Below are 12495 nucleotides of genomic sequence, written 5' to 3'. Positions count from 1 at the left end.
TCATCATAGATATTCTTCTTATTGTTATTTTATTCTTAATTAAATTTGGTAAACCCAAAGGGTGGACATTTTGTTGCATTCAGTTCCTGGAGTAATAAATAAGTCCTAGAGCCATCCATATCCGATAAATTTTAGTATGAAGCAAGGCAAATGATAACTTATAAAAGAAATTTTCCTTTTCTCTCTCAGTTAAAGTAGGGCTGAAAAATTGACAACTACACCTTTTAAAAATACTTTTAAATGATTTTACCCACTGATCACTTGCAAATTACCCAGCTTCTCTGTGCGTCAGTTTCTTTATTCATGACATGGAGCCAGTAATAACTTTCTCCACTGGACCTTGGGAGAATATTGTGAGAACCAACTGATATTGAGATATGTGAAGCGGCCTTTATTTATTTAAAATTAAAGGATGCTAGACCAATTTATTACTATTTTATTTTTGTCATTTTTGATGTGCATGTAAATTAGGTATAAGAAAAAGGTGACAAATTATGGGAGTGGGACATAAGTGACAAGATTGATACTATTTCTTCTTTAAAGAAGAAGGTCATCCATTTCCCTCTGATCTACCTGGCTTCCTTGGAGCCAGCAGCCAGGTGCATGCGCATCTACCAGGTGACTTCTAAAATTTGACCTGGCTGGAATTTCCAACACATATTCAGTGGGTTAACTAGTAAAAATGGATATGCTATGAGTGTAATGTGTGGCTCTCTTTTTTGTACTTCTTTACGCCATAAAGACAGGGTGCTCCTTTTTCCTTTGAACGAGGAGAATTTGATTTAATAAAGTAACAGATGAGGCTTTTGAGGAAGATGGGAAGCTTTGTTTTGTTTTTTCTTCTAGAAGTATGCCCAAGAATAGAAGCTGGATAGATGCCCTAGTGCTTGGGTATTATTTAGTTTGTGGTGGTTTTAGCCCTTTGTGAAGCCAAAAAGCCATTCAGTCAAAAGGCAGCTGTAGATCTTGACCAGCTTACTTACCGGTCAGCCTGGACTATGGATGACCAGGGCTGGTTCCCTCCCCTCCAGGATCCCACTGCTTCTGTGTGCTCCCTTCCGTCTCCTCCTGCTGGAAGCCAAGACTGACGGAAGCACCTTGCTCTCCCAGCCAAAGGGAAAGAGGAGAGAAAGCAGGAGAGGAGGGAAGTGCAAGACGACCCAGCCTTTGGTTATAGTGGGATTGAAATAGAACTTGTCTCACCACAAGCCCTCCTGCCTCCTCTTTGGGACTGGATGTAGAAGAGGGGAGGGACATACAGACCCCCTGCGTGAGGAGCCTGCCTCTGCATAGTTGGGCAGCCCTCCCAGAGACCACCAGAAGCCCTTGCTTTGAAAGGGGCACCTGCGCCCACCAAACATTCACCCCACTCTGTGTGTGAAGGCCCCGTGTCCTATGTTGACTCCTTCAGCTTAGTTGTGCAGACATTCCCACAATCCTACCGTAAGTCCTTTCTTCTCACCCCAAAACTGTGCAACTGCCTCCCAGTTGGGTTCCCCTAACCCTGAAATGTCCCCTCCTGCCATTTCCCCTGCAGTTCTACAAATCTGGGACCCTCTTGCCGTTAAGCCATAGTCCTCACGGCTTGCTTGCCCAGGACCACTGTTTGTGGCACCCCGCCCACCACCTAGCTCTCCCTACTCAGCCTTTGGGTCTCAGCTGCACTTTCACACCCTCAGGGAGGCATTTCTGACCCTGCTCCCCACATCCTACATCACGTGCCTCTGTTAGAACCCCGTAGCCGTGCCTGCTCCTTTATATTATTTGTTCAAACATCTGCCTTCTCCACTCTTGTCTAAGACCCCCTTAGACAGAGATCATCTCTGTTTTGTCACAATGCATTCTAAGTACTTAGTTCCCCGCCTGACATGTAGTAACAACTCAATACATAATTTTTTAATGAACGAGAGTATGTATTTTGGGAATGGATGAACTTCTTTCTGTATTCACTGTTGAGACAAAGAATCATTCATTTGCCTGTTCAATAAACATTTATTGATTGCCTGCTGTGTGCCAGTCACTGAAGAAACAAATATGAATGAGGCCCTGTCCCTACTTCTACCAGTTTCTGAATGGGGATGGCTGCCAACCACCTGGGGACATTCAGAAGCATGTGGAAGTGCTTTTTGTTGCTGTCATAATCACTGGGGCACTGCTGGCGTGTAGTGGGAAGATCCCAAGGTCACTAATGGTTCTCCAATGTGTGGGGTACTACTGCACAAGGAGGGTCCATTGCAGCCTCCGCCTCTCCTGTCGGGGTTCCTCACAGAGCTTATAGCCCAACAGAGGAAGGGGCTCCAGAGGGGCAGTATCCTGGCATGTGTGCGACGAGAGATTTCCCAGCAGTGCGTGGCCCTGTAGGTGTACCAGCACTCCATGTGGGGTCGTGTGGGACAATCTGTGTTCAGTATGGTTGAGAAAAGCTTCACCCCTACTAGGAAGCCTCTACTTTCCATGAAACGGCGACGCCAGAAGTGAAAGTAACAAACCATAAATAGCTTATGAGGAAAATGACCATCCTAATTCTTGTGATAACGATCCCAAAAAGGTTAGCGAAGATCATGGCAATGGCATTTCAGTTCTTTCTCAAAGCGTGTACACTCTGCTGAGTATGTGAAAACTATTATCAAGTGATTGTGGCATTTCTTTCTCAATCTGCCTTTTGGGGAGAAACAGCAAGAGGGAAGAATGTTTCCCCACAACAAAAGTCATGTGAAAGAAAGAGCAGAGTATAGTGTTTAACTAGACCAGGTTTCCTCCATCTTTTCACGGCTGACATTTAGGGAAGAATGCTTCTCTGTTGGGCAGACTGTCCTGGGCATTGTAGGATGTGGAGCAGCACCCCTGGCCTCTCCCCACTAGGTGCCAGTAGCACCCCCAGTCGTGACAACCAAAAATATCTGCAGACATTGCCAAATGTCCCAGGGGCCGATGTGTGTGGTGTGTGTGTGTGTGTGTGTGTGTGTGTGTGTGTGTGTACGCAAAATTGCCCCAAATTGAGAGCCATTGAATTAGACCTTGTTTTCATCTCCCTCCAGCCCTAAGTCAGACATTCATGGTCTATCAGAATTTAGCCACACTGGCTTTTCAGTTATGTAGAGTACAGTTTAAAAATGTACCCAGGCATTAGGTGAATCCTGTCTTTCTGATGGTCAGAGAGGACCACTGGGCGCTGCTACATGACCAACCGGCCATCTCGCTCCAGAGACAGGGTTTGGCGTTTGTGCTGTCTTCCTGACATTGTGCTTCTTTTCCCGCTGACTGCTCAAAGGAGAGCCTACAGGAGCCTCAGGGATAAGGGTGATTTTCCCATCTGTAGCAGACCTCCCAGATGTATGAGTAATGCTATCCCCTAAAGCATCTTTTTAAGCCTCTGGAGAAAGCTACAGGAAATTACAGTGTGTTGCAGGAACTCTGATGCTGGAGAGAAAAGAAAATACTCTTCTGAAATTAAAAAAAAAAAAAGCAAGATAATTTTGAAGCTAGCTTGATTTAGCTTCCTTTCCACAGGAAATGTTGGACCAGCCCCAAGGGTGTGTGTCTGGGATCTGGTGTGTCCCACGTGGCCAGCCCATTTTAAGAATGATGCCACGCTTGGGTCGCTCTTTCCTCCACTGTTACACGTCTGGGTCCACTTGCCATCCACTGCCAGTCCCTGGTGTGCAAGAACTTGCACTTCCTTCCCTGTAAAATCCCACTTGCCCTAGAGCTTTGAACTCATCCTCCAGGAGAGGAAAGCTGTTTGGATAAGAAGAAGCATCAGTGTTGACAGCAGTGGGAACAACATGTCTTTTCCTTGCCTCCAGCTTTGAGCATACACTACTTCTCTGAGTCCCCAGGAAAGGTTGGCTATGGTGGGAAAGATAGAGCTTCAAAAACTTGAAGTTCTTGGGAACTTGAACAAGAGTGGCAGAACCACTCCCCAAAAGAAGTTACCACTGACTTTAACAACCAACACACAGAAAGGGATAGGAAAGCAGATATAGATAGTTTTTAAATGTGGTTTGTTTGTTTTTGTTTGTAGTTTTTTTTAAAGATTTTATTGGGGAAGGGGAACAGGACTTTAGTGGGGAACAGTGTGTACTTTCAGAACTTTTCCAAGTCAAGTTGTCCTTTCAGTCTTAGTTGTGGAGGACGCAGCTCAGCCCCAGGTTCAGTTGCTGTTGTTAGTTGCAGGGGGTGCAGCCCACCATCCCTTGCGGGAGTTGAGGAGTCGAATAGGCAACCTTGTGATTGAGAGCCCGCACTCCAACCAACTGAGCCATCCCGGAGCTCAGCGGCAGCTCAGCTCAAGGTACCGTGTTCAATCTTAGTTGCAGGAGGCAGAGCCCACCATCCTTTGCGGGAGTGGCACTGACAACCTTGTGGTTGAGAGCCCATGCTCGAACCAATTGAGCCATCTGGCCACCCAGGAGCTGAGCGGCAGCTCGTTGACTTCATTCTAGTTGCGGACAGCTCAGCTTGCTGGCCCATGTGGGAATCGAACCGGCAGCCCCATTGCCCAGAGCTCACGCTCTAACCAACTGAGCCATGCATCTGCCCTAAAACGTGGTTTTTTAAAAAACACATTTTACTTACACTGTTTTATCTGACTACAAAAAAGAAAGAAAGAAAGAAAGAAAGGAAGGAAGGAAGGAAGGAAGGAAGGAAGGAAGGAAGGAAGGAAGGAAGGAAGGAAGGAAGGAAGAAAGAAAGAATTCCTGATTATTTTCTTTGGGTGCTTACCCTTTGCTACCCACTATACTAAAACTTTATACAGAATATTTTACTTAATTGTCCCCCAAACTCTATGTAATGAATTCTGGTATCATCGCCATTTTATAGATGAGGACATTGAGGCTTTGTGGGATTAAAGAGCTTACACAAAGTCCCACAGGTCTTAAGGAACAGGGACTTAAGTCTGGTGTATCCCTGTTAGGAGACTTAGCTTCTAATTACTGTGACCTATACCAGAGGTTCTCTAACTCTAGCATGGATAGGAACCCCCCAGAGGCTGCATGGGAACTCAGATCCCTAACCTCACGCCCCAGTTTCTAATTCTGCAGCAGCCCGAGAATTTACATCTCTGACAAGTTCCCCAGTGATGCTGCTGGTTCAAGGACCACACTTTGAGAATCCATATCATACCACATCTAGAAAATCATGTAAGCACCAACTTTGGAAACTTTGAATGACAATGACCAAGGTTGAAATTGACCGCTGATGTTAGACCTGTGCGTGAACAGGTAACAGCCATGGTGCTTCTAGAGCATGTCTTCTGAGAGAGAGGATGGTATCATGAGACAGAGATAATTGACCTGTTGTTGGTTTTACTCTGGTATTCCCTTGGCTGCCCAACATTTCTGAGAACACAGGCGCCCAGCATCATAAAAAAAAAAAAAAAAAAAAAAGGAATGTACCACCACTATTCACTCTTACAAATAGGCCATTTTTGAAGTTCAGTAATTTTCCATTAGAAGTATGACATTTGTTTTGCAAACGATACTTAGTTTATTCTATTTTGATTCAGTAAGCCCTAGTGTCTTCTGATTCTGTATAAACGCTGTGATTGTTATCTTGGAGAATATCATCAGAATGTTAATACTAATAAGCATATAGAGCTGATTTACTATGAAGAAAGGTTTGCAGATCTTGGATCAGATCTTGTGTCCTATTAAAATTCAACAAAGACTCTTAGGCAATTGTATTAGTAATAAAAAGAAGCAAGAAGTAGTAAAAAGAAGAAATGTCATTTCAATGTTTCCTGGTTATAGTCACTTTGAAAACAACAGACACTTTGATGACAGATTTTTGTGTTCTTTTGACTGATCGAGTTTCTCCTGAATTAAGATTTCAACGGCACATTTGAAACCTGGAATAAACCTGATTTACTTATAGATAATCTGTTCTGAAGCCTTCAGGAGAAAGGTTTTGGTGCCTTACCTGTCTGCCACTTAATAGCAAAGATAACAGCCCAGGTGTGAAACTGCCAGTAAAATACAGGGGATTGTCTTACATAGGATTCAGGAAAAAAACAGCATCCTACAATTGGCTGCAGCGCTTTTGCTATGAGAAATGTTACAGTAGTATATGGGACTGGAAGCTACACATATTCTGAAGGAAAATAGAGACCAGTAGTATGTGGGACAGAATTCTTGGGCTCTCTTTTCCAAATGCCTTAGGCGATATCATTTGTGGGGCGAACTGAAAAAACAGCAACAACAACAACAACAACAACAACAACAAACATTATTTGGTGACCTCCTGAGTGGTGGAAGAGTTTCCTTGGGTGTTAAGTCCAGAATGAACTACCTATGCAGGTTTGTTCTGGGAGCTGCTGCTAGGTATGTCCAGAATCGAACCAAAAGTTCTCTTGTGAGCTTCTATTTTCCAGCAAATAGTAGCTGGAAGCGATCTGCTAAAGACCAAGAACCCTGTTTGTTTTTCTCATAAACTGACAGCTGCATGGGAATTAGCACAGGGCGAGAGGTGAGGGAACCGGCCACCTGACTGGCAACAACAGGGAGGTTGTCGTTTTTTCAAGACCTTCAAGTTAGTACCAAAGGCGGGTTCTGGTGCTACGCACACACTGTTGTTTTGAGACTGGTGTCTTCGTCTCCTGGCTCCAGCACAACCAAGGAAACATTCAGGGCTGTTCCCCCAGGAGTGGGGTCCAACGGGATGCTGCAGAGGATTATTTTTCCTACTGCATTTGCGGTTGCCCAGGGTATTTATCAGTGGGGACACAGCAAGATACTAGGCAAAGACCCCGTAATGTGAAGTAAGATGCACCCCAAAGGAGATTAGGAAACTCGGGCCGGTGAGCGAGCTCGAGCGTGCGCGCGCGCGCGCGCGTGTGTGTGTGTGTGTGTGTGTGTGTGTGTATGCGCGCGCGCGTGTGTGTGTGTGTGTGCGCGTGTGTGCAGGACGTACAGGCCAAGTGCGCTGAAATGCAGCTCTCCTCTTTGCCTGCAAAGAGTTGCTCCACTGCCCCCCCTGCCCGGCGCACTTACGGAGCGCCAGGGGGAGTCCTCGCCGGCCAGGGCTTCCCGTGCCCCGGGAGAGCGGAGGGCTCGCCTAGCGGAGCTTAGCGCAGCCTGCTCGGCGCTGCCAGCGAGCAGGCGGGGGTGGACACTGGGCTTCTGTGTGCCAGCCGCAGCCGTTGGTTGGCTGGCGCCCAATCCTGGGGCATGCCGCCGACGCCTGACCAGCCCGCACGGTGAAAGACCAGTTTAGTGGAAGGCTTGACCCCCGGCAGCCAGCGGAAGCCCGCGTCGGGAGCCCAAGCGGTGGGGCTGCTGGGGTCCGCTTGCTGGGCGGCAGCTGCGGGAGCCAGGCACCCCCGGTTCCAAGGAAAGGAGGAGGCATGGCTTCTGTGTTCACGTGTGGAGTGGAGGACTTGCTGTTTAGCGGCAGCCGCTTGGTGTGGAACTTGACCGTGTCCACGCTGCGGAGATGGTATACGGAAAGGCTGCGGGCTTGTCACCAGGTGCTGCGAACGTGGTGCGGGCTGCGGGATGTGTACCAGGTAAGGCAGGGCACGCGGCGCCCGAGGGCACTTGCAGAATGCCAGGAGCTCGTAGGAAGCCAGTTCCACCTGTATGATTTTATTCTCTCTCTCCCTCCACCTCTGTCTGTTTAAACTCCTAGCGGGCCGCTTTTCTCTTGGGTCAAATGCTTAGCAGCTGTAGGTAACTGCCTGATCAAGCTTGTGAATTTTTCCCATTGGACATGGGGGGCACTTGCGAATTAGTCCTCAGCATTGGCAGACATCTGTTGTGGGGTGATGGTGTACTGGCTGGCACTCAGCTAAGAAAGCTATAGCTTTGCAGCAGAGGGTCTGCAGGAAGCAACCTTGACATTCAAATGATTCCTTCTTTTTTGTTTCATTGGGGGTTGGAGGTAAGCATTTCTGGAGCAATGATTTCACACCAGTTTAGTCAGAGGGGCATTAATGGATTTGCATTCTTCTCTTTGATTTTATTTCAGTTTTCCATCCAGCAGCCCCAACTTGCAAGGCAGAGCCAGGAAAACCTGATTCTGTGTCTACTGGCTTTTGGAAAAAAGGACAGCAAATTGTGAACACTTTGCAGGAGGATGATGGGCTGGGGAAGGGAGGGGTGGCCTGGCTGAACATTGAAATGCTTACATTTGGATTTACTCCCTGTCACACAACACAGCCTCTTTATTTCTCTGCTAGGTCCCATTCTGCAGGCATAAAATGCAGCAACTTTGTTCAACTAGGAGACTGTACATCCTCTTTGGGACTACAGCTTCCTGGGGTTTTTGTTTTGTCTTGTTTTAAACAGTCATTTATGGATTTAAAAGTCCTGTGTTTCGGTTGTCAATATCTTTTAGGTTTACAAAAATGTACGTAGCCTTTAAGCAGATTATACTGGGTGTTTGCTATAAGAATATAGCATCACACTTCTCTCCCCCCCTCCCTGATGTGGAATAACTTTGTTGCTGTTTCTAGATTCCCCCTACCCTGACCCATTCCCAGTATGGCTATAATTTATATCTCACTGCACTGAATCCTATATGTGATCAGGCCTCTGGTTCTGATAAGCGATAGTCTTCCATCCATCAAGCAAAATAAAAAGACCAGCACTGAAGTTAAACTGGGGGCATCTAAAGAAGCAGCGTCCCCTGTCATGCTTGACATCTGTGTCATCCTTGTTAAAATGTGAGGAACATTTTGCTTTGTGCTTTCACACTCCTGCTTTGGATAACATGTCTGCAATGTGTTGTATTTTGAAAGAATTAAAAAGCCAGGTTGATAACTGGGCAGCATGTGGGGGTCTGAGAGTGTTATGGAATTGTGGATTTACCCCATCTGGCTATATTACACAGATCGTCTGGCTTTTTGGAGCCAGAGGTGTGTCTGCCTCTCAGCCTTTTGCTGTTTTGGAAAATCATTATTTAGTTTGGTTTGTAGGAGAAATGAGCCTGATAATAATTTTCCCTTTGCTTTTCAATGTTTGAGAAACTTTCAAAAAGAGAGCACAAGTATTGTAGCCAACCAGAGAGCCTCCATGCCTCTCTCCCCAAAGATTCAGGGGACTTATGGATTATCTCTTCTTCTCTTAATGACCAACTCAAATGAAGTTTCAAGAAACCTGAGACATCATAGGTTCTTTATAAAGTTGATCAATAATTATTTTTAAGCAGAACAGCAACTTGAAGGACAAACCTACTGAACTATAGGTTTTCTCTTTTGTAAAATGGATAGTGACTGAGCCAGAACCCTCTCATATTGATAAGAAAGAACATCTAGAACAATGATGGCCATTTTATGAGGATTGAGTCATAAGTACAAAATGACCTCTAAGGGTAAAGTTTCCTGTCTTTGGAGAAATAAGATTTTAAAGATATTTCAAAACTTGGGAGAACTATAGATTCCTTCATTGCACAACACAGAATTGTTAGTAACGAAACACCAGTTTCTCAAATGCCTTTGAAATATCGAACTAAAAAGTAGTGACTTAAATTGTATAGAACTGAAAAGCAGTAAAATAACTGATTAATACCTTTAGTTCCAAGTTAAATAGATGTAGGAGTGAACCCTACCTCTCTATGACATAGCCTATGTATGACTATGGGTAAGTTACTTAATCTTACTAGGCTTCACTTTCATTGTTTATAAAATGGGAAATGTCGTAGTACTAATTACAGAGATTGCTAAGAGAATTAATTAGCATATAAGGTATTTAGCACAGTGACTAGAGTTTAGGAAGCATTCAATAAATGTTATCTGTTCTGTCAGTTAGGTTTGTTTGTTTTTTTGTTGTTTTGTTATTTTTTTCATCGTAATAGGAAACCCAACTCAAACTAACCTACAGCATAAAAAGAAGGGCATTCTTTGACACAACTGAAAAACTAGCAGTAGAATGAACTTCAGGTATGGTTTGATCAGGGCACCATGCTTGTTCCCCATGACTCTTTCAGCCCTGTCTTATTCGTGTGTTGGCTTTATCCTCATGATATTCTTTTCTCATGATAGCAGATAAGGCACAGCAGTTCCAGAGCATAAATGCGCATATCAACCCATCCAGATAAAAAATTTCTCATATCCACCAACGATCAAAAAAGTTTCCAGTTTGCACTCTGGTGTGTCAACTTAGGGTCTGTGCCCACCCCCAATGCCATGCACTGATTGGCACAGGGGATGGGATTATAATACACGCATTCTCAGTGGGAATGATATGGCCCCCCAAAGGCAAAAATAGTTTCCTGATGATAGAAGGGGGCAAAACAAAACAAAATAAAACAACAACAAAAAAACCTTATTCTTTTTGTGTATAAAGCACAGATATACAATACATAAACAGATATACAGTTTATCTGTGGCATTAGAATATGAGGGGGGCTAGCTAACAAAAAGTATCTAAAAAGGCTCCTTAAGGGGGTGATAATGAATAAAATAATTGAGAAACACTGAATTATATTGGTTGGTTTAGGCCCATGGAAGAGCAGACTTATTTCTGAAGCTGGGAATAAGGTGGCCCCTCCAGACCACATAGTTGCTAAACAGCGAAGGAGGGTCCGTGCTTCATTAAGATACAATCAGCAATGTCCATGACACATGAATTCTCAGAATCTCAAATCCAGAGCTCTTTAAATAAAAGCATTCGTTATTTGACAAGGTGAGTATAGAGATTGATGCACAAATATATTTGGAAGTATTTTGCCACAGTATTTGAGCTAAGGAAACCCACGTTGCTATCCCATAATTATGAATTCTAAACCAGAGAGGGGAATGTCCCATTGTACTGGGCAGCTTTCTGGCATACGAACTGGAAACACACACCATAGAGTTACATATTTTACTGAACCCAAATTTTTTTTTATCATCTTGATGATAAAAGGTGTCGTTTTTCTTGTTTCTAGTCTGAATGGTCTTGCTGGTAAGGAAATCCAGACCTCAGTCACTCTAAAGAGAAATAAGGTGGGGTGGAAGATATCCATTACATGAAATACCTGGCCATCCCCTGGGGTGTTTTGTTTATTCATATACTATAAGTGAAATAAGATCTCCCACCTATTCATAAGGAATTTGGCAATAATATTATTGCCTGGCTCACAAAGCATCATTTCTTTGGAATGGAAGGCTTTCTCTGCTTATAGATACTGAAGAGACAAATGCCTTAATTTGCCGAGGACCATGAATAACGAAGATGCTAGCTATAAGACATTTCTGTTGTAATGTGACTAAATGAAAAGCAGGCTGTGGCTCCCTTTTCACAAAGACTAACTATGTGAGTGAAGGTTTGAATTAGGTTAAAGTTGCAGACATGGGATACTCACCTTCAACTCTGGGCTACATTCTAAAAGCTGATTTGTCAGCCATGTATCTATCCTACATATAGCTTGCCTAGATGGGTTGCATTATAGCTATTGATTAGGTGTAACAAGCAATTAAGGCAGAAAATGATGGGAGAATCTTGTTTAAAAAATTATCAACACCCTTTGCTTTTTATTAAGTGTGACATGTTCTAACAAAGCCCTCAGTTGGTGACTTGGGATTAAGTTTTGTCTTCCCTTCAGATATTTCAAAGGTAGAATTTCGTACAAACTCTGAATAAAGTCATTGCCTCCAGCAGGAGGCAACATGGGCAGAATCTAGGATATTTAAGTCCCCATAAGAGACTGGGTCAGCTCCCCTGAGGCAGGCACCTGGCACTGATGGGGTCACATGTGAGGCAGAGGCTGTAGACTCAAACTTGAGCAAATTTGACCTTGAGCAAACTCCTTTCCCTCTCTGAGCCCCATTTTCTCCTGGGTAAGGGGAGAACTGTGGTACTTGCATTGTGTGGTAGGGTGAGAATTTCATGAGATAATGGATATGACACTGAGCGCCTGGCCTGGCACGAGCAAATGCTCAATAAACATCAGCTTCTGGTTATGTAAAGGACTTAACAGCAGACCCATACAAGGTACTTGATAAAGGGTGGCTATGGGTATTACTATTTTTTTCCTAAGTGACACTACCTCTCTGAACACTGAATCCCATCTTTACAGGTAAGGATGATCAATAAGAGGTTGTGGAGTTTCCACAGCAATGTGTTCGGGGGGATTGGGACTTGTGTTCCACACAGTAGACCCACATTTTCTTTAAGCCCATACATACAATCTAGGAGGCCACAGACAGCGTACACTAGGGTCTCTAAGGAGATGATCTCTCTATATCCAAGACCCTGGTGATCCATAAACTGGTAACACCTGAACTTTGCATCCCACCACACTGTAGGGGAACGTCCAAGTCCCCCATAGGACGAGTCCCCACTGAGTGCCCAGCAACCAGTGCATTTCAAACCATATATACTCTACTTGCTCCCACCCTTAACTCTCCACAGTCCTCTGAATTCTATAGACTAGATGGAGAGCTGACAAACTATGACCCACAGGAAAACACTGGCCTCCCTTCTGTTTTTGTAAATAAATGTTTATTGGCACATGGCCTCCTGCTTTTGTAAATTAAGTTTTATTAGTTCACAGCCTGCTTATTTGTTTATA

General features: G+C 44.4%; 1 protein-coding gene across 6 annotated transcripts in view; it reads left to right on the top strand.

The window, feature by feature from the left end:
* The window catches only part of FRMD4B (FERM domain containing 4B), a 382714-nt gene that overhangs the window by 184875 nt on the left and 185344 nt on the right, over positions 1–12495 (top strand). For 2 of the 6 annotated variants that reach the window (XM_074313268.2, XM_074313263.2), the window contains exon 1: positions 7199–7507. The exons of 3 other annotated variants lie outside the window; for them this stretch is intronic. In XM_074313268.2, the coding sequence (XP_074169369.2) occupies positions 7346–7507 (162 nt within the window). In that variant the 5' untranslated portion in view covers positions 7199–7345. Of the gene's footprint in view, positions 1–6952; positions 7508–12495 lie in introns of those variants that run through there. One more of the 6 variants, XM_019711729.3, reaches the window with a different exon arrangement.

Source organism: Rhinolophus sinicus, chromosome 5 (assembly GCF_057876585.1).
Source record: "Rhinolophus sinicus isolate RSI-liver-muscle chromosome 5, RSI-T2T, whole genome shotgun sequence".
Taxonomy (NCBI): Eukaryota; Metazoa; Chordata; class Mammalia; order Chiroptera; family Rhinolophidae; genus Rhinolophus; species Rhinolophus sinicus.
This window is presented reverse-complemented; position numbering and strand designations above follow the sequence as displayed.